The sequence below is a fragment of the Gadus macrocephalus genome, chromosome 16 (assembly GCF_031168955.1).
Source record: "Gadus macrocephalus chromosome 16, ASM3116895v1".
Lineage (NCBI taxonomy): Eukaryota > Metazoa > Chordata > Actinopteri > Gadiformes > Gadidae > Gadus > Gadus macrocephalus.
Genome location: NC_082397.1, coordinates 22,544,935 through 22,567,782, shown reverse-complemented (window position 1 = coordinate 22,567,782; position 22,848 = coordinate 22,544,935). Strand labels below are relative to the sequence as shown.

The 22,848-nt window shown below is 43.3% G+C and overlaps 2 protein-coding genes across 3 annotated transcripts in view; one reads left to right on the top strand and one right to left on the bottom strand.

Annotated features, from left to right (window-relative positions):
• The window catches only part of sik3 (SIK family kinase 3), a 43,909-nt gene extending 26,853 nt beyond the window's left edge, over nucleotides 1-17,056 (bottom strand). For both annotated transcript variants that reach the window (XM_060075969.1, XM_060075970.1), the window contains exons 1-2: nucleotides 16,726-17,056; nucleotides 2,149-2,265 (exon numbers count right to left, since the gene is read on the bottom strand). In XM_060075969.1, coding sequence (XP_059931952.1) covers nucleotides 2,149-2,265; nucleotides 16,726-17,016 — 408 coding nt within the window. In that variant the 5' untranslated portion in view covers nucleotides 17,017-17,056. The remainder of the gene's footprint in view (nucleotides 1-2,148; nucleotides 2,266-16,725) is intronic.
• A 2,272-nt stretch (nucleotides 17,057-19,328) lies between these two features.
• The window catches only part of sidt2 (SID1 transmembrane family, member 2), a 30,304-nt gene continuing 26,784 nt past the window's right edge, over nucleotides 19,329-22,848 (top strand). The window contains 2 exon segments of the mRNA XM_060075367.1: nucleotides 19,329-20,043; nucleotides 20,343-20,464. Coding sequence (XP_059931350.1) covers nucleotides 19,795-20,043; nucleotides 20,343-20,464 — 371 coding nt within the window. The 5' untranslated portion in view covers nucleotides 19,329-19,794.

Sequence of the window (22,848 nt, the reverse complement as noted above, 5' to 3'; positions counted from 1 at the left end):
CTTTTAGTTATATCACAGGTAAACTACCGTAAATACTAACGTTTCCAAATCATGGATGTCTGAAAGAGTGCACACCCACATGATCCCCTTTGTGTGCGAACTGCTATTCGCTACAGCATTTTACCGACTGCGCGGCGGTTGATGTTGATGCCCGTGTCCGAGAGTGTTAAGCTTCTCGGACACTTACAGTATAACGGAAGGATGTTTGTGTATGTCTGTGTGTGTCTGTGGATGAAGATGAGCTCTTGGCCACTGGTTTACATCGCTAATTGGCCTCACTCCTCCCTCTTTTTGTATTCCTAGGCAGCTCTGAGCACTGTTCATTTTCTGTGTCCTGCAGCGCTGTTCAACTCTGTGTACATAAGATCAGCCTTGTTTTGAAAGAGATGGATACCAACAGAGATGTGAAGTTCACGTTTCGGGAGTCATAGGCTGTAATCACCCCTCATACATGTCCCTGCCCAGAGACACGGCTCTCGTGTTTGTTTAATGTTTGTTTGCCGATGACGTCATGCTTATTTTTTAAGTCTCAGAGAGGGAGAGGGGGGGGACGGGGACGGGGACTAAAGTTTGTCAGGGGGGCGCAAGTAATGAAGCAAGGCATGAACCATTATTTTTTTCGATAAAACAGTTTGTATTTTTCTCTGGTACAAAAGTTTGAAAGAATGATTATTGACAATTAATGTAATTGCATTGTATTCAGGTTACAGTAAGAACCAAAAAATACCCTGTCAAGTCATTGATCCACCGATATCGTAATAATCATCGTATCGGCTGATATAAAAAAAGTATATTGTAATATAGATTTTGTACATTTCGTCCAGCCATAGTTTCATAGCAACTTCAATAGTCCCAGTGAACAATCAAAGTCCCAATCAAACATTTTACACAGAAGTGGCTTGGATATACAGTGGTTGGTGTTTGTTGTTTGGATGGGCATGAAACATCGCAGGGCTATCAAGCAAGGCCAAATAACCAGCAGGGATCCAGGCTAAATTATGCTTTATGTTGACAAATATTTTAAACAGTAAATAGTAGGTGCATTTTTCAGAGAGACTATTGACACGCCTGAGCTAAACAGAAAAGGCTTGTCCTAACGGGGTCCCCATCGTGGTCCAAGGCCTCCCCATGTCCAGCCCCGTGCTCAGCAGTAAAGCCAGGGTTTCAGACAGAGGGCTCCTGTTACACTGGACGTGTGTCGCAACGGCTCCCACCTCACCTCAGGTCCCCTCCGCTCGGCGGGGAGGTCAGCGAGGAGCCAACTCCAAAGTGAGAGCATGCATTGTGCATTGACTCACACACTATCCTCATACAAACGCATTGTAGAGACTTTAATCAGGCCGTTCTATTTGGGTTCAGTTTTATCAAAAAACATTTGACAAAACAAGACACAAGTTAAATAGGTGTTCCGGAGTATGAACACCGACTGAAGTAACCTTCTTTTTCATGTAACATCCCAAACAGGGGAGAGTACAGTGGTCCAGGGACAATAAAGAGTTTCCACATATCAGATGAGTGATCCCCCCCAGACACACCTTGGGCGGAAACAGCTTTGAACCGGGAATAAGGAGCATAAGAGGCTTATGAACTGGTGTGGACCTGACGTTTATGTCACACAGGGAAGCTTATGAACTAAGGTCCTGAGATTGACAAGCTGTTTTGCCTTTAGACCGCGTCACGCAGACCTGATTCAATTTGTTAATGGGTTATTGGGGTAAACCTTAAACTGGGTTAGCCTTATAACAACAGAGATCATAGCTTTTTCCTACGTAGTTACATTTTTATGAAACTAGTCCGCCACTTATTGTGCTGTTTACGGATACAAATTGCTTACTGCTCCTTTGAGAAATTACCTCATTTGAGAATGAGCTGTGATTAATGACGTGAAGGGGTTCATTTAACAGTAAACACTGTACACGGCCAGCAGCAAAAGAGGCCCAGGTCTTTCCACCTTTTGAACTTATCGTCCATACCACACAGCCGCTCAAACCAACCTTACAGGCAGAACACAAACAACCAGCCCAGGAAAAAAATGCCTCAACAAAAAGTCTCAGGCAACACAGGTGTACCCGTACCCCATCCCGGACCACCGGGCTCAGGGGCACGGAGGGAGAGCACTGTGGGAGTGCGTGCACTGGGGGTACAAACCTGGTAGAGGCGAATGATGTGGGGATGCCTCAACATCTTCATGATCTGCACCTCCCTGAAAATCTTCTTGAGGTTCTCATCGTCCAGCTGAGTCTTATCCACTATCTTTATAGCCACCTGCAGGCAGAGACAGAGGGAGAGACAAGAGTGAGAAAGAGGGATGTTGAGAGACGGAGTGACATGCGGGAAGGAAACAGAGGGATGAAAAATACACAAGAGCAATAGAATGGTGGATGTGAAAAAGGGTAGAAAGAGATGAGGGGAAAGGAAGACAAAAAGAATAACACACATCAGGGCCTTGTCACACACCACACGACTGAATTTCGCACACAGATTGAGCTTCAAGCATGTGAACGTCAAACATCCATTCACAATGATGCACACACTGTCCTGTTTCTACGGTCAGAGAGCGAGTACTAAAAGCGACGTGTAGATTTGCTGAACGGCATCCCATCATTTTCCGTCCTTGGCTGACCATGCGGCCCGAACGCCCTCGCCCCCCCGGTGACCCTTACGTAACTCTGCGGGAGCCCGGACCACAGGGCCGGAGTGGCGGACGTTGATGATGTGTGACAGGACGCCTCTGCTCGGCCACTTAGCGAGCCGCTGACGTCGTTATCGACTCAATCAAGTGACGCTCATGGTCTGCTCTGGCAGGGCGGCCGGGCACCGAGTAAGACCGCCAGCAAGGGTATGAGAGGGAGGAACCCGGGAGACGCAGTCATGGGACAGTGCCTCGCTCAACACACACACACACACACACACAGTAGTCCTCCTACTGCTTGTGTGCGTGTGTGTGTTGAACTCATGCGCACGCACACACACACACACACACACACACACACACACACACACACACACACACACACACACACACACACACACACACACACACACACACACACAAGCATACACACGCACACACGGCGAGGTCAAGGGAGGGTGGACGTGGCTTCCTGTTGCAGACAGGAAGTGAAAAGTGAAGGGGAACAGGGAAGATTGGGCCACAGAGGCCGGGACCGCCACACATACCTGGCTTAGCAATGGTGTGTTCTTTGCATAATGTTTTTTACCTCTACTGGCTTATAAGGGGGAGTGTGTGGATACAGTCTGCATAGATGTGTGCATGAGTTGGTTGCCGGCTTGTTTAGTACAGACAACAATGAACGCACACATATTTGTTCCCATCATTCATACCTGTATTTTAAGCTCCTGAAATCTATTTCCGGTACTGGCACTTATCGGGGAGTGATTTGTTATTATTTCCCAATCACTTCCCTTTGTTGGGTTACATCTGTTAAACTCGGCAGGTATCAGGGGACAACACACAAACACACACACACACACACACACACACACACACACACACACACACACACACACACACACACACACACACACACACACACACACACACACACACACACACACACACACACACACACACATTAAGGAAATCTACTCTTGAGTCTTGCTTCTAAACATACAACTTCAAATCAGGGACATTTATAGGAAATGGCAGAGGCACCGAGGCCTGGCGTGTGCAAAACTACAAAACAGAGTGGCATTGAGTCTCCATTTGTTCTTTTAAGAAGAGGTTCAACACTATTCCCTTTCAAAAATGATGCACACACACACACATACATTATATTGTACATTGTTGAATTAAATAAAAGCTATATGACAATGCCATAATGTAAAAAGCAAACAGACTACATGGTGGGAAAGTGGTGATGCGCTCCGGTCTCCTCGCTGGGTTAGAGGAGCGTCATTGGTCAGGACCGGAGGCCCACATGAAAGGAGCATTGAGCCTGCTTCCTGATTGGGTTCCTGGTAAACAAACATTGGTTTGTTTCGACAGATACTTATCCATATGGCACAATGGGGAGCGATGGGCATTATGGTTAGGTGAGGGAGTCGATGGTGACGAGGACACGCGGCGCCGGACAGCAGTTGCAGAAAAATCTCTACTACGATATACTTTTTCATACGAGTCGATAAATAGATTATTACGATAGTCAAAAAATATCATGACGGGGTATTTTCGGGTTCTTACTGTAGGCGAAATACTATTCAATACAATAATATTACATAGAATTATTCTTTCAAATCTTTACTTAAAAAAACAGCGAACTGGTTGGTCCCAAAGAGCCCCGTCCATACAACGCCATGAAGGCCGATGTAATACACCGATACCGATATCAGAATAACAACTTTGAACAGGCTCGAAGTGGAACTTATCAGTGTCAACTTATGCCAGTGGCCGCCCAGGGGTCGGCTCTTTGTCGTTTGCTATGCAACAGTATATGTGGCACAACTGTCCTGTCCTAAGCTGGCTTCAATGACCCTAAAATGTTCCAGGGAGGGATCTGGGTTGGGTTCACACACACACAAGATATTTCTCTGAAAGAATTTCTCCCTCTTTAGGGGCAAGTGAAAAGCAAACGGTGAGAGGGTAATTGACTCATTAATTAAAACCAGGCCTGCTCTGAGCCTAGGTCAAAGTGGGGTCTGAGGTGAGCGTCTTGGCCACCCTGATTAGGCCAGTGACATGGAGGAGAGCGGCCTACCGGGAGCCTATTAGGGGCTTAAAGGCCAGGGTTAGGGCCGTCCACATGCAAAAATGCTATGGGCTGCCAGATCCACTGGCTTCAACAGGAAACGCTCCCTGCTCTCCCTGCAGGGTAACCCCCCAAGTGGACTGTCAGCCTTAGGCCTTAAGCCCAGGCCAACATGATATCATCTTAACGCCGCCTCCTATCACGTTGTCCATAGTGATGGAGAGCACCGACACGTGACTTATCTTGTTAAGCACTATTACATTGAACGCAATGGTTCGTTGCCATGTTTTCACACGACAATATAATTATAATAAATCATTGGGTTGAATGGGGGACACATACAACACAATTTCTTTTCTGCGAAAAAAGCATTAATTTTACTCGCATCAAGATCGATTTTTTACGGCTCTAGCCAGCGAATAGATCTGTTAAACCAATCAAATGCACATCTTTGACAACGTCACATGGACATTGTGCAAGTTCTAGGACATGTCGGAGGTAACAGCCTATAGACGTTCCTCAACACTGTGTTACTGCATCCATAGTGAAATACTACATAGACCAATATCTCTATCGGTTATATGTATTGATCATCCATAGTGGTAACCCACCATCATAGACCTATAATTACCCGTCATGTGCTGATCATTCATCTCGATAGCAGTCGGCGTGAGAAGGGGATTTTTAATTTCACCTCGCTGAGGGATTATAGGTGCTTTTTGATGACGTGTGCAGTCACATTGCAAGAGTTTAATTTTGGAATCCAAACTCTCTACGAAACCTTATTACAGTTATTGAGCAGGGAAACAACCTCTAAGGTTGACAGCGGCATTTTGATTTCACATGCGGGTAGGCAAGGCGATTTAAATTCGTATTATGGAACATTAAAAAAATTAAATAACTGTAAATGTGTATATTTTTGTGGAGTGAAATAATATTATTGTTATTCTGTTCAATCTGATATCAATTAATTGTATTTAAGTTCTTTTTTTATCAATTACTTATGCACAACAATATGACGTAGTCATACTTTTTACAACTCCCGTTAGCTCTCAACACTGACTTAAAGGTTGGATATGGAATTCTCTTTTTTGGCCATTTTTGCAAAATGAAATCCTCATCATAACCCACTTACAGCCACTGAGTTAGTAGTACTGACATGAAAATTAAACGTCAATCATCTGTGGAACGGGCGGGGCTCAAAAAACTCCAGCCAATGATTTCCAGACCCACCGAGTGGCATTTGACAGTAAATACGTCAATCAAACGGTCGTACTGCACTCCCCCTCCCCAGCTCCCCGCGCGTGACCCCTTCGTGCACGTGCTCAAAGCTTGTGACTCAGAGCAAGCTTCTGTTTGTTGTTATCCTGCGGTAGCTACTGGAGCTAGCTAACTAGCTAATGGCTCGCTCTCGTGCATCTGTGTTCGCTCGTGCATGATTGCGCGTCCATGTACTTGGAATGGGTGGAGTCAGAGTCAGCGTTGAAGGAGAGGGGGTAGGACCATTTGAGTTGTGTATTTTCAAAATCTGCTGGCGTTTCGCAAATCCCATACCCAACCTTTAATGAAGTAGTGCACTATGGAATCGGTGTCAGCCTCTATACATTCACAATTCCGTCTGCAATTCTGTTATCTCAGAAACCATAGGACCCAGCCTTTGCTGCCATCAGTCTGTCACTGGCCCACGCCAAACACACATCAAGACACTGGGCCCAAAGGCTTTTCTGGGGGGAACCCTGAGCCGTGGTTCTCATTTGCTCCCTTGGCTTATAGGAAGTCACCAAGCAAACCGCCCGTCTGGTCATTGGAGAGCCCCGACCAGCTGAGCCAAGTGGAATTTCCGCAGCGCCATTCACACGATGCTAGGTTTGACACTTGACAATCAAGTGTTTGTCACAGTGGCGTGCATACTGGGAGAGGCACGGAAATATTCAACTTTTGAATAAAGAATGTAGATGGCTTAAAGTTTGGCGAATCGAAAAAAACCTGCTGGCAATTAAAACAGATGCCATTCTTGTTAAATTGGGAATTTGCCAGGGGTACCCGAGCCTTGCAGACAAATGTACCGACCGTTGCTGGACATAGTACTCCAAGAGCTTGAGCCGGGGAACTTAATTTAGCACAGTGAGCAATTGAAGAAGCCATAAAATGAAATATGAACTAATGAATGAGTAGACTCAATGAGGACCGGAGGAAGGCATCGTGAGCATAGGCAGAACGCTCTCCAAGAGAATCATTCTGTGGAGCGGAAACATATACAGTAGATGACTGATTCATTTTTAGAATGAAGGATCCAAATGACCATATTAAATAATATGACACACAAGAGCTGACTTTAACCGCTTTCTATAAAAATCCAAAATGGCGTCCAAGCAAACTTTACAGGCCTTTTCAAAAGGCAGTGCTGGGGTGTGCTAGGTCTGCGTCAGACACTAAGTCAGTAAAGACATCACAGGGCATCATCCAAAAGATAAGGCGCAGGGCAGCACAAGCAGAGCGATTGTGAGACGCCATGTGTACCGTACATATGCCTAAATGTAAAACAAGACACATACAGGAGCGCACATGAATACCCAACCACCAGCGTGAGTCAGCATGCCGCTGGACCCATTTTCTGTTTGTGCGCGTTGTGTTGATGACTCAGGAATGAGTGTGCGAGTGAGAGTGTGTGTGTGTCTTCACGGCTTCCCTCCATGAGGACAGTGGTTTTGTAGCGTCACCTGTGGAGCAAGCTCCTGCTGCAGTGGAATCAATGCTGGAAAGCATTTATAACGCCAACACCTCCTCAAAAAAGTAACCCAATTCAATCCGCTATTGAAAGAATCATATCAATATCAACAAAGACTCAACATTCTCAGCTTCACAGGCAATTTCCAAAAAACGTGGGAGATGGTAAACATGCACTTCTCCAAATGTCCCCACCCTATGGCCTCAGCATTTCAGCTTTACCAAATCCATTCATGCAAATAAAGGCGTTGAGTGTTATGTGTGGTAATCCAACAATTAAGAACGAAAGATGATTTGCAGTCCACGTTTTTTGATAGCAAAGAATCCTGAATCTGATTTCATTGCTAAAACATTTTTTTTACAGAAAAGCTGGATACATATCTGTACAGTGTTTCCCATACATAGACCAATGTGTGGCGCCACAAATTGACTTTTATTTTATTTGCAATAACACATTGTTCCGTTCATTCAACTCTGCATAGCACTCTTTCTCCCCGTCATTCTCGCTCGCACACGCACAGAGACGTGTGCGAGCGAGTGCGCATACATGCCGATGGTGCGCATACATGCCGAGGGTGCGCGGGTACACTACCACTTTTTGGATCAACCAGCGTATCACTGATACATGCACACGCACTGACAGTGGATTCGCCCGCTCCTCCTCTCAATGCGCATACAAAAGGAAAACCCGAAGCAGCAGGATACCCGAAGCAGCAATCGCGAAATCCCCCCCCCTCGTCTCACTCCGCTAAAATTTTACACAATTATTTTTATTATTTTTATATTGTTAAATGAGCAATCAGAGAGATAAGCTGACTAAACAGCATGTTTTCAAACTCAAAAATAATCGTGATTTCAATATTGACCATAATAATCGTGATTATGATTTTTTCAATAACCGAGCAGCCCTACAAGCATGCACGTTTTTTTTATGGGCAAATCAATGTAACGAAAGGCAGTGTACTGTAGGAAGTCTATCTGCCTCACACACACACACACCAGAGTGTTGTTTTTTAATATCTACTTCTTACTGTTGCAGTTATCGCAGGATACATTTCCACCCTGTAATATTTATATTATATTCTCTGAGGAAATTTTGAAAAATGAGACGTATCAAATTAAATATTGCATTTTGGTTAGGCTGCAGTCTATGGCAGGGTACTTTGCAATTCGCCGATATTGTCAAGAAATTGACCCAACGATGGCTCTATTAGCAGGTTTACACGGCTAGACAGACGAGACCGTCAGATCGCTGTCATTCAGAGCGTGATTATCTGTTGAATAGCCAATATCTTTCTTTAAAAAATACTTTCAAACTCCTATTGAGATGTGTGATTCTTTAAATACACAGCAGTAGAGTAAGTACAGTAAGTACACTGTGATGTCGGGGCTTCCCTGGTGGGCCGGCGTTATTGTAAAACCTTTACACATGCAGGGGAACTCCACCTATTAGTCAGCCGGTAAAGGTTGGCCAACAAACCCGTTTCACTTTCAACAACAATGAACCCTTGAAACTATAATAACGATGACAGCACGTGCTTTTAACAGCAAACGGGACGACTCGACCTACAAACAAACGGCCAAGAGTCCCCCGACTAATCAAGTAGACTATGAGGAGTTCGCCCTACGGTGTGGTAAATTATTGTTGTAACAGAGGGCATATGAACATATTTTAACCTGTGAAACCATGCATCCAAACACTTACCAATTATTCACAACTTATTGTGGCTTTTACAAGTGGGATGAGGTTCTGACTTGCCCATGAAGGAGAGTCCACAATGTGAAAACTGGTGATGGTGTCTAATCTACTTAAAATATGAGAACCCATACAAATAATAAGGTATGCGTTATGCAAAACATCTGAAGATTGCCGGGAAAAGTGGAAATGTGTGATGATTAGTTAAATAGTGAGTGAGTGTTGAACATATTACCCTTACAGCTATGCAAAATAGTTTTACTGACGTGTTAAGGCAAGCCATTTTGGATCATTTGGTTCCATAAACAACTGACAATGATGAACCAGCACCATCCAACACAGGGACCGAGGAGGAGAGGGTCTAAACCCCCCCCACTATCACCATGGAAATGAGTGTGACTTCAATGAAGCGGCTTTTCCTTGACAACACACACCGTTGCTGCTAACAACAGCCAGTGCCGTTGATATTGACGTCACACACGCACCCAAGAAGAAACATGCAGCCGCTGGCTTTGTCCTGATGATAAACATATACATGCGTGTGTGTGCATGTGTGCGAATGACGCAACTGGAATTGCCTAAGGACATTAAAAAGGGGTTATAGGGGCAGAACACACAAACTGAGAGCACATGCACAGATAGGCAAGGCTACAGACAAAATACAGAAAATGCCTATGCTGCATTGCTCCCAGTAGTTTGGGACCGTAGTCTGTTTTTCTACAGACCTGCAGATGATCCGTCATGAGTCACTACTCCTACTTTACACTCCATTCTGAATATAATCTGGGCTCTGAATCTTAAACGTATCAAATCGCTGGGGACAGCCTACTGGGCAGTAATCAGTGCTTGGTGTTTTCTCTTCACAAGAGCCCCAGCACAGCAGCTGAGCTGGCCTGGTGACGAGAGCACACCACCACAGTGGTGGTGACGATCACACACACACACACACACACACACAAAGCTTAAGTCATAATATATTCCCTACAAGAAATCACCACGCGCTTGTGTGTGCGCGCGTTTGTGTGCAAGTCTACTGTAGGCATAGGCACAGAGCTGCACAATTCTACACACACAAATACAATAAATCTGTTAATCTAGCCCTCCTCCTCCTCCTCCATCTCTTGCCTACAGCATTGGAGAAATAAGAGACATTGACACAGACAGACAAGAGAGTCCTGCTTCCGCTCAGACAGGTCAGCGCATGCCACCCTGCGCCATGTTTCACCAAATATGCTCACCCCCCTGTGGGCATGGCATTATGGAGGGTTGTGTGTGTGTGCGCGCGTGTGTGTGTGTCATAATGTATAGAATATTCAAAATATATATAGTTGGAACGGGTCATTCGATTATTAATACATTAGTACACAAAGGTAATTTCATTTGTTGTTGTTTTTTTCCCTGAGGAGAAAATGTGTTGAAAACCATTTAAAATAATTAATCTTGCCAATCTACTGCTGAGTAAAGCAATATTGAGTGAAGTAGTTCAGTGCCTGATGTTATTTTGAAAACCATGTAGCTTCTTGCTAATCATCTACTGTTGTGGCAATGTGTATCAGAAAAAGGCAATCTAAAAGAGCAAACCTGCTCATTCAAAAATCAGAAAAATAATAACATACTTAAATATGAATCGTCACATATTGCAGTATTGCCATTACATTAGTCATGATTGAAGTTTCAATAACACAGCTGATGACAGCCCAATTGTAGAACCTGACTCAAAAGCCTAATACACCTAAACCTGGCTGTTTCTAATGTCTGTTTGCTAGATAATTCAACTGAACGAGCCCACAGTCTTCCTCCAGCCATTAAAGAGCACACATCCTAGAATGAGCAATTGGATTTAATCGCTTAACTGTTAACATTTATGCAATGTTCACTCGTAGGATCTACTTTTAATGGCCGAAGGTAAGCAAACGAATAATTCTACAAATTACGATTATAAAGTCAGTTACTCCTGTCGAAAGCAATCTAGTGAAAATATGATTTTGGCGCTTTCTGTTACAAACCCATAGTAAGATCAGCACACACAATGTCAAACGTGACGAGCTATAAACACACCTTTATCTGTCTGGCGTATTTCTAAAAATATGTTTCATTCTTCTCTATGGACTGTGAAGTCCACATTATAGATTGCAAATGATATAAAACATTACATTAAGGATATATGTATATAAATGTATACACATACATATATATATTTATACATATATTTATATATTCATACATATATTCATACACACACACATATATATATAAATATATATAAAAATGTATACACATACATAAATATATGCATATAAAAATGTATACACATACATACATATATATACTAGGGCTGTAACGATACGCGTATCAAACCGAAAATCGCGATACTCAAAGCCACGAACCTGTCTCGCGGTGTGAGAAGGCAGAAGCGCGATATGCCCTTTCTAACTCTTCGGTCAAATTGTCCGATTGAAATTTGCTAATAATTTGTCTAAATAATAGTCTGCTGACAGCGCCCCCTCCTATCGAGGCCGTAAATATGTGACGAGATCTCTGTGATCACAGCTCTCCGTGGCTACGGAGGATTGCATTTCTCCACAGCCGTCGAAGTCCTCATATGCGATATGAACGACATTTATCCAGAGTGGGCCAAGCGCGAAAAAAATTGCCTGTGTGATCCTGTCTCTATTGTTTTGTGTGATTTGACTGGCAGTTTGTCTGCTTATAGGTCGGAATGAAGCGGCCACCGATTATTGACAGGATGGGTACTTTATTCTACCGGACTCGTTCGCTTCTTCACTAGACACACGCGCTACCGCTCGCTCTCCTCGCTCGTCCACTCACTCGCTGACGTCACTCACACACGCATACGCACACTGCCATTCTCCCGCACACACATATGCTACTCGTAACACTATGCCTCGTTATTGCGACGTTCATGTTTTTCCTCATCTATTGAAAGTTAGGCTATTAAACATGTTGCATTCTATACGGCCTGATTATGTCATTATTTAAGCTACATAGCCTAATAAGAAGCGCTAATAAGGATATTTGAATAAACCAACCAAACAGTTAAAGGGGCCCTATTATGCCTACCAGCAAAAAGCATCCTCCAACTGCAATCTTTGGTTATTTCTTTATTAATTTAGCTATACTTTAATAGTATTCTTTCGGTTCAAATCTGTTCAGTGTTCCAAATTATTTGTTATTAAATGTTACATAAGATAATTGGTATTTAAGTGTTGTTTAAATAAAATGCTTTTTAAATTTAAAAGAATCGTGGGATGTATCGAACCGTGGGTCAAAAATCGTGATACAAACCGAATCGTGAATTTGTGTATCGTTACAGCCCTAATATATACATAAGAGTTATAGTCCACACACACCGTTTTTTTCTATGAGTTATCCTTATTTCTGACACGTCGATTTTTCTGACAAATGTATATTAGTCAGGATTGAGTCACAATTTTTGCTAGTCAGAATATAGAAATCTACATTGCCACTACCTTGAATCACATGCATCAGAAAACCTCATCTGGCCAATTGGCAGGATGACTCGTAAGGAAAATGAATAGGCAAAAACTAAAAAAGGAAATACTGGCAGTAAAATGCTAGCAGATTGTCTGCTCTGGTGATCTCACCACATCACCCGACAACTGCATTAAATACTCATGCATTCCGAATACCGTGCAGCCCTATTCAAATGACCATGTTTTGGACCATTTAAATATGGCCCCACAGATGCAGCCGAATCCTCTCACGATCCATACAGTGTTTATTAACCAATACTGAGTGAGCGTTAACAGCCACAAACCACTTTGATAAAACTACAAGAATAGCAAACGCAAAAGCCCAATGTATTGCTTTGCATCACCGTTTATCTGTTAAAGGTTTGACTGCAAATCACGTCGTCTAGGGATGGTAGTAGAGGTTGGACCAAAAACAACACGACTCAGGATAATGAATTTCATATGACATTTACAAACGTATTTAAAGATATGTTTATCAAGACAGAATGAGATCACCCATTAAACCGGAGCAATTTAAACTGCCGTTTTAATATTGTAGTCAAATTTGGGCCATTGACCAAGTTGTACACATAAGTCAGAGTTGGTTTTTAGTGTACACTGATGAGAACAATTAACTTATCATGGTGCCCTTTCGGAATTTGCTTTTTTGGTATCTTAAGATGCTCAATGTTCACAGATTTACAAGCCATCTACCAGGCAGGCACTGGCATGACAATGTCAGTACTATCTGGTAGTAGATTTGGTTTTCATACAACCCCTGATACAAGTTCATAGATAGGATGATCAAATCCATTATGTTCCCCGTGCAGGTTATCTCACTCTCAGGTTATTAGAATACACAGACCCTTTTTGTCCCTTTGACGTGACACATATCCGACATGTGGGTTGTATGGCTTCACATTTGCATTGGTGATATGCCATTGCCAGCCTTGTATTAACTCCTGACACATTAAGCAATGGGCTTTATCCAAATCATGACGTGTGTGTGTGTGTGTGTGTGTGTGTGTGTGTGTGTGTGTGTGTGTGTGTGTGTGTGTGTGTGTGTGTGTGTGTGTGTGTGTGTGTGTGTGTGTGTGTGTGTGTGTGTGTGTGTGTGTGTGTGTGTGTGTGTGTTAAGATCCAAGGAGACTGTAATATGCATTACCCAGGCAGCCAGTAAGCCCTTAAATAGGCTTACACTTCGTGCCTCTACCTCATAGTGGTTGTACCGACACTGTGACCTACACTAGTTGACCTTTGTCTTAAGAAGACAGACTTTCACTATTGCGACATCAATAATGGCCCACATGCCAGCCAAGTCTGCCACTGGATGTCTGAGAGAATGAGCGTTTGTGAGAATCAAGGGACATCAACACCCCCCGAAAGAATCTGCCTCCCAATAATTCTTGCTTGTAATGACCTCATTATAGACATCGTCAATGGATAATTATAATAAAAATGTAGGATTACGCCAGCCTTGTCCTTTGAATAGATCACATAAAATGAAATTATCTGTTGAGTAGCAAAGGGAGTCAATGAGGACCAAATGTAGCACGTTGCTTTTTAGTTTCAGGCATCTCTATGTCTTGATAGACATGTAGATGCCATGTGTTGCTGAAAGGCAGGAGGTCACGATCTTCAATCCCACAAGGGAGAGAAAGGAGATGCGCTTGGCAATTTTTGGTTGTGTTCATTGGTCAACACCTACATTATGTCATTATGAATGATATGCCGTTAAGAGCCAGGCAAACAAGGTTGATTTGGAGAAGCCTTAATAAACATCCACGCCTGCTTCATGTGAAAGCAGACTCCTTTTCTTTCTGAGATTCACGGGCAATCATGAGCTGAATCATGAGCTGACTGGTGTGCTGCTGGTGACCGCCGACAGACGACAAGGGCTGTCTTTCATTCTCCCTGCCTGCCTCTCTTCTCCCGCTTTTCTTTTCTGCCCTTTTGCCATCACGCCGCCTTTAGCAGCCAGAGATTAAACGTTACTGGGTGGCTCCAGCGATTGACTGTCAATGGACTGCCTAAATGCCTGAATGTGCTTTTGTTTACACATACATACATTGGATAGCTCTGACAAGAAGAAGGAAATATTCAAGACACTTCAAGACAATTAAATTCATCGGAGAAGGGAATCGGGAATTAGTGAAGCTTTAATAGCAAACACATTCACAATGTCACCAAGTTTCCATTGACATTATACTTTGGCCAAACGTTGCACTCGTGGGCTGTATTTGCATAGGTCAAAACAGCTTAGGCAACACCACAACATCCTCACAAACATAAGCATAATGATATTAACTGTTCCAGCCCAGGTGAACGGTGACTTGGTGGCGATGGCTGGCTAGCATTTTTTTTTAATGATTTATAGAAAGGGCAGAACAGCTGGACACACATCTTTAGATCCTTTTAGATTGGAACCGTTTCTTTTTGACAAATTTTTTTTTTGGGAGAGACATGTTGAATAAATACATGTTTTCAAACTCAAAAATAATCGTTTGAATAATCGTGATTTCAATGTTTACCAAAATAATCGTGATTATGATTTTTCCCATAATCAAGCAGCCCTATGGTTGGCCCAAATTTGTTTCAGCTTCATAAACTACCACAGAAGTAAAATGAGAGGTTTGCTCGGGGGTCTAGGCTGTGAAAAACAATTCCTCTGTGTATATGTCAACAAGGGAAGACACACAGAGCCCAAGTGCTCCGCTGCGATGACACACCATAATCGGGTGACACACTGCACGGGCAGTGTGTCTGTGGGCTCGATGTACGGCTGTTAATTATGCATGTTTTAGCTCAACAACTATCACAAGTGATGTCCACAGTGACCAGAGAAGTTGTCAACAGAGGGCTCATTATTCTAATGGCTGCATGATATCACAGCAGTGATCTAGAAACAGCAAGTAGACTTGTATTCAAAAACATGCCAGTAGTGGTGCAGCTATCAAACTCATGGTGGCTTCGAAAGGGCCATCATACAGTAAGACATGTTATCTAACCCACTGTTGGCGGAGGGACAATTTATATACCATGAATAACAATCAGGCTACCAAAACATCACCTAATTTTATGGGGAAATCTTCATGTTGGCTATTGATATTGTGTAATATAGACCTCCAACACCAAATGGGTCTAATCTCTGAACAATAAATAAAGACCTGAGTTGACAAATAACACATCGGTTGCCCCGGTTGAATTAGTTGTGGCAAAATCAGATTGCACAGTGACAACCATCTATAGATGTTCATCTATGGAAGTATTGTTTGCATGAAGAAAAATCTGCTCGAAAAATACCACCAATATTGTCATTAATATGTCATGAAAAATGTATTTACCTTGGCACAGCAGAAAATGAGTATAAAATGGTACCCATGACAGGACATACAGTTAAGAAAAAAACATATTTCCCACAGTAAACAATGTAATTTTCCTAAATGCAAGTATAACCTGGAATGTGTCCTATTCCCAGTCGACCCTTGTTTTCATGCATTCCCATTCCCAACTCATGAACAGTCCTGCTGGGTGTCCTCATCGGTGCTCCCCTTAAACTCGGTTTGGCACCGTTGACTTGATTCCTCAGTTAACCCTCAAACTCCAAACCTGGTGTTTACCTCCACACTTAACTGTTAAATTATAATTAAAACTAGCCAGCTAGGCAACTTGTTAGCAAATAAGCTATGCTAGCTTCTATTAGCCTAGTCTCCCAATCGGATCCCCCTCTCCTCTGCTCTTTTTCATTTCCGTCAGTACCCTTCTCCCCGTCCTCTGCCGCGCTTTGCCACACATCAACCGCAGGCCTTAATGTGTTTTCCTTGCATATAGATGACCATTCAGCCATCCTAGCCCTCATGTTAAGAAATGTGTATTGGAGAGGAATAGCTGGTAAGGCACCGACACCCTGACTCGACTTGACTCCCCCGCACTGAGGAGCGGTGTAATCAAGAGCAGGCTACCCCGTTGTGTGTCTCTTCTAGAGCCGAAGGCCCAGCGTCATCCCCGGGTAGACAGCCATAGGACCGCTGCACCAGTCGAGAGGCTGGAGTCAAAACCATGACAGCTTGATATTAATCGTTTGCCATTTCCGTCTTACCTTCGCTTTGGTAATGATGTGTGTGGCTAGTTTAACAACCGCGAAATTCCCCTTGCCGATGGTCCGCTCTATCTCGTAGTAGCCCACCCGGGCCGGGGGTGGCCTGGTGGCCGAAGGGTGGCCGGGATTGGTGACGCACCCGGCCGCTGGAGTGGCTCCTCGATTGGCGTTGTTGATCCCAGAGGACGGCTGTGCTCGGTTCTGGGAGCCCATGTTCGCGTTGGCCGGCCGGGTAGAATGCGTGATCCCGGCCGCAGCGGACCCGACTGCTCCGCTTGACACGGCCGCCATCTTCTCGCCTCTCTGCTGCGGGAACAACAACCAGCCGCCTTGCGCAGCGCCGATCGCGGGCACGCCCCCGCCCTGCGTCATCGTACGTGGAACGCGCCTCCGCAGCGCCCTCTCTGGGTTGTAACCATGACAACCGGGAGCCGTAACAAATGACTTCATCTAATACAGAAACTTATGTCGTTTTTCCACCACCACACGAGAAGAGCCTTCAGACAGAGGCGCGCTTATACCTTGCGGTCACCACCACCACCACCACCACCTCCATTATCCAGCCTCCTCCATCAACCAGCCTCCTCCATGACCCAGCCTCCGCTCCATCACCCAGCGGTTGATTACAAAATGCTTGCTTTGCGAATTGGGTTTAGCAAGGCTTTTTTTGTTATAATATTCCAAGAATTGTCTTGATGCAAACCAGAGATTTTGCTGACTGTCATACAAATCATGATACTAAATTTGTAATTTCTAATTACGTTACCAGTAGACTTTAATAGGATAGCCTTGAAATATAAATAATAAAGTTGGACTTGTCTCAAAAAACACTTTAAAAAACCCAACCATAGGCGCACAGTTTGACAGAAGCACCGCAATGACACACCGGTTTTGATGTGGATGATGTCTGTCTGATCATGATAACGTTTCTGATTGTAACGATGCGTGGTTGTTCGTCCTTGTTCGGGTGTTACTAAATTGGCAGCATTCTACATTCCAGTATGGTTATTCTGTGTTGTGGTGACTGCGACTGGATGCCTGGACTCTCCTTATTGTTAACCGGCCAGCAACCCCCATTTAAAATGTTTTGCATGCATGTATTTCAATTATGGCCCCCATTGCACTTCTGATCATCCCTAGGACGAGGGATCCCACAATCTGCGTTCCACCTCAAGATTCCTTTCTCGCTAATTAAGGGGATCTTTTCTTGACCTCTGGTGGGTTAAGGTCAATCCAATTTATTTTATATATTAAAATAAATTGAATTTCATTAAATTTGAAATGTCTTCTTTGTAGTTTTCTTCTTTCAAACTTACCGGGAGCGTGGAGGGAAGGTGCAGGCCGAGCTGGCGGCTCAAGATGCGCCACACAGCGGGGAGTCGGTGCAATTCAAGACGGGCAGTATTGGGGTTGCCTTGGCAACACAGAAGTGCGCCTTATCGCCTTCTGTGCCCGTCATTCGTCAATTCCTTCCAAACTGCGTTACTATTACAAGTCCTTTAATATGGCTTCCATCGCATGGTTAACTGGCTATTTCCAACCACATCATATAAAGGGGCATGCCAAATAGACATATGTTGATAACCCTCTCAATCATTTTGTTTGGAAGTACGACTTTCAGAAACCAACGTATAGGCTTGTACATACACAATACACATATTCAAATAATATCACGCATTTGTGCAGCCGTAGTCCTATTCTCCCCTCAAGCAGTAGGCCTGCAGGATACAACAGCAGGCAGCAGCATTAAAGTGGACTACTGCCAGTAGGCTAATAATACAACATATTGTGAGTTGTCCCGGCTGAGGCTACGCATTTTGCTACATGCAGCTTTCCGATGTTTCAGAAAGGTTGCGGTCGATTTCACAGTTGTTTATTCTACAATATTATATTCAATTATATTATGTTCAATTAAACTTATATAGGATATATTATATCCTATCATATGCATTTCACGTGATTGTAGACAGCGCCACCGCATGGAGAAGGTGGACTACATCCACCGTATCCCGCTTGATTAATTCATTGAACAAGAAACTATAGAATGTTTGAGTATGCAATTGTATTTGAAAGCGAAGGCTTTAAAATGTCCACATGTTTGAAAGCCAATGAGGTCCATCATTGTCACCATGTGTCATCCCTTCAGTTCATATATCAAACCACTTGAGATTAAAACCATGTCATCTGTGATTAAATGCATATGGAACAGAAGTAGTGTAGCACTAAATGCAGATTATTAACCACCTAAAAATGTCTGCTGGGCCAATTTTGATGGATTTTCTATGTTGCGCGGCTCTGTAGCGCGCCTCCCCGCTGACGTCAAGGTAGCTTTGGTTTGTTTACTGTTTACTTTGTTTACTGTTTGAGCATATTGTTTAAATGTCCTCTGTGATTAAATGTCCTCTGTGATTAAAACGATATGGAACAGGCGAAGTATAACCCTAAATGCATATTATGTACACATGTTCAACAACCTAAATGTGGCATGGCTTATTTTGAAGGATTTTCTATGTTGCTCAGCTCTGTAGCAGCGCGTCTCCGCGCTGACGTCATGACGCTATGACGTGCTGACGTCGCGGTAGCTCTGGTTTGTTTACTGTTTGAGCATGCAGCAGGGTGGCGCTGGTGACACCGACTGCCCCTATTTATCGTCTTGGATGTGCAAGGGAGTACACATTGCATAGAAATGTCATTTAGATATTGCGGCGTTTAGAGATTGCGTATAATTTACTTTTTACCAGTGATTCTTTAAACGCGAGATGTTGTCGGGTCTGTTCGTATATTAAAAGTGACGTTCAGATCGGGGTGTTTCATACGGAGCGCTGGACTAGGTGGACGATGCTAACGAGAGCTAGCTGTCTAGCATAACAACACCTGCTGTCTGGTGAAATAGGGTTAGAGACTGCTGTTTTGGATGGGCGTTTTTGGGGGGATCTTAAGACAGCTCTGAGATCGTATAGTAGCTTCCTCAGCCCTGTTGGTCATTGCTGCTGAAATTGTTTTATTTGAGTTAAGACAGACTGATCGTCGAATGACAGGGGAATTAAAAAACAAACCGCAAATCAAAAGATGGTTTTGATGAACTGCTGGAAGTCTCGACACAAGGAGAGAGGGGATCCACTGCCCCATTGGATCGGACCCGGGTTCGGACTGCTGTTGTGTCTCTCCATCCTCCAGTGTGGCTACAGCACAGGGGCAGAAGGGACCACCAAAATGGTGATCCAGAAGGAGGCAGAGTTTGATATTACTTACAACGACACGGTTACAAACGACAATCAGACCATCTATGCTTTCAATCACACGGTCTCAAGGAATAAGGTCAGTTTAAATCATGTACATAACACGTTACACAAATACATATGCATTAAGGGTCAGGGGGGTGTCATAAATATATGGCCTGTTAAGCCCTTTGAGGCTGTACCGGTGATTAAGGGCTATACAAATTAAATCTAATTTAATTTAATACAAGTATATACATATAACATGCATGGGATGCGTCTTGTGTTGGTTGGCGTTATATCCACATTAATAATATTGTTAATGTCTGTCTTGCCATTTTCCCTGTTCTTTATGTATTTGCCATACACTGTCTCTGTGTTTGTGTCTGTCGTCCACAGACCGAGGGTGTGCGTGTGTCTGTGGACGTGCTGCCCGTGGGCTTGGAGAGCCCCTTTCTGTTCGTGGTGCGACAGAAGCAGGCGGTGCTTTCCTTCCAGGTTCCCCTCATCCTCAGAGGCCTGTAAGTCGTTTCACTTTGCAATCAACTGCTCTGAGAAGAAAGCAATGCAGTTCGAGCATCCAAACTGGCACAAAATGAATACTGCAATTAACCCAACTCTATCGCTGCAACTAGTCGGAATTTTGATGTGAGACTGACAGAAGGAATTTAATTGATGAATCTTGTCATGCATAATAGTTTTAGACAGGCAATGTTCTATTTCATTAATTCAATTATTTGGGAATAATAGACTTTCGTGTTTCTCTGCTTCTTTGACCAGAGACTAGAGCACGACTTGGATTCTTCATGTTTTAAGGTCAATACTAGATATAATGAATCAAAATGTCAGAAGATGATATTGTACTGCATTGTATATGTCTAGTTATATAAAAATTACTGATTATAATTGAATGATGATTTTTCTTGATAATTGGTTGAACCGTGGCCTAATATATGATTACAGGAATCATACATCGTGTTTCACATTCTGTGACACACGCAATGCTAAAATTCAACAACTCATCCACTAATGTTCTATCATTAGACTTTCATAGCACACCTTTATATCAAATAAATGTGTTGGAGTTAACCTTAAAGAGCCAGTGAGTGAACCCAAAACCACAAATACATTTGTCTCATATGATCATCAACACGGTAATCTATGCCATTTCATCACTGTTACTGAATAGAAAATGGGGTAAAATCCTATGTTTTTGCCATTCTCCCCAAAACACGATGTGAGCATTCCATTCTGCCGAGGAGGCAGGTGGCATTCATTGGGGAAGTCAGTCTACCCAGGTAGACTGACATCGCGACCAAGGGGCACCGGCGCCGCGGTTTGTGTGGACTTGTAGAGCTCTGTCTGGGCAGCGGTTGACTTCTGTGTCCGTGAGAAAGTTGGGCCTTTCGGATACTTATTGTATAACCCCACGGTCTGTGAGTTAATGAGGAAGCTTCGTCTGAGCAGCGATTTGTTTAATACAAGAGTCTGAGTGAGGGTTAGGACCGCTAAAGTGGCGAATTTACAATATTGCTTATTATAATGCTCGTAACAGTTACACAACGACAGTACTCAAATGTATTATTATTTTATTATACTCTTTCATAGAACTCTCAGCCCAAAACACCTTTTTTGAAATCACATAGTGTTTGAATTACATCTGAAACATAGGGCTCACTGGCTCTGTAAGTGTGTTCAGTTAATCAGCTGCACATAGTGACACTTGCCAATAAAGATAGGGTTTAACACAGAGATTAGTCTTCCACTGTTCACTCTTTGCCCACTTTTACAGTTGTCACTGCCTGGTAATAAGATGAGGTCCAAACACGTATGCATGGGTCTTGCTGAATGGCATGTGTCTTGCAGAATGTGCATGTTGTAAACTCCCTATTTAACCGTCTTCCTACTTACATATTGGAGTGAAAGTTTGCACACAACTAATTCTGTGGGTGCATTTTAGTAAGATGTATAATTAAATTACACTTCCACTGGTAGTAGACTCAACTAGTGGAGATAGATCTACTATCTCGGGCCCTAGTACATAAAGGTAGCCCATCCATAATAAGTGGCATGGGAGACCCTTGTTTTCAATGTCTCTTTTAGTTGGGCCGAAACATTCAGAACCACTTGGTCAATGCCGTCAGTGGCCCGTTTCATGCGTGTGCTTATAAAAACATTGATGAAATCATATTTTTAAATACTGACGGGGCCGACCACGATTTGATCTGGTAGATGTCAATGAAACTGCTCATACCATATTACTGCCACACAAAGTAAATCCTAGAGAAATGTGTAATGACATAATATAGCCATTTTTAAACAGCATTTAATGATAGTAAAATCTTTATCAACATCAACTTTGAAGTTATGAACACATTACGTTTGCATTTTGGTGGGTGTATTTGGGTTACGACACATAATATAGAGATAAAGTCTATTATCATGTGGTTTCTGACACAAAGAAACCGTTTAACTTGACCTACCAACCTGCCGGTTGGTAGGTCAACTATTTATCTGATCAATAGTTCACATGTTCTCCTGGTTGTGCAACACAGGACCCTGGACTTTCAATTACTCATTTCTTCTAGTCCGCCTGGTTTACAGTGAATACACACGCCGGCATCTTGTGTCTCACATGACTCGCGTTTAGAGACTCCTCCTCAGTACACGGCTGTGTTCACAGGACGTGTTTGGACAGATAGGTTTGCGAGACCATCCGTTACCAACAAAAGGGGTTTACCGTAACAACCTCATCCTTATCTCAGCACATCATTAACTTGGAACCAGACGTTGTGCTGCTGTTTGAGTGACTATGTAGTTGGCGTTGGCTGCTATTGTTGCTGCTGCTATTAAGATAGTGCCCTTAACTGTTAGTGCTTCCATCAATATAAAATGATGTGTAATC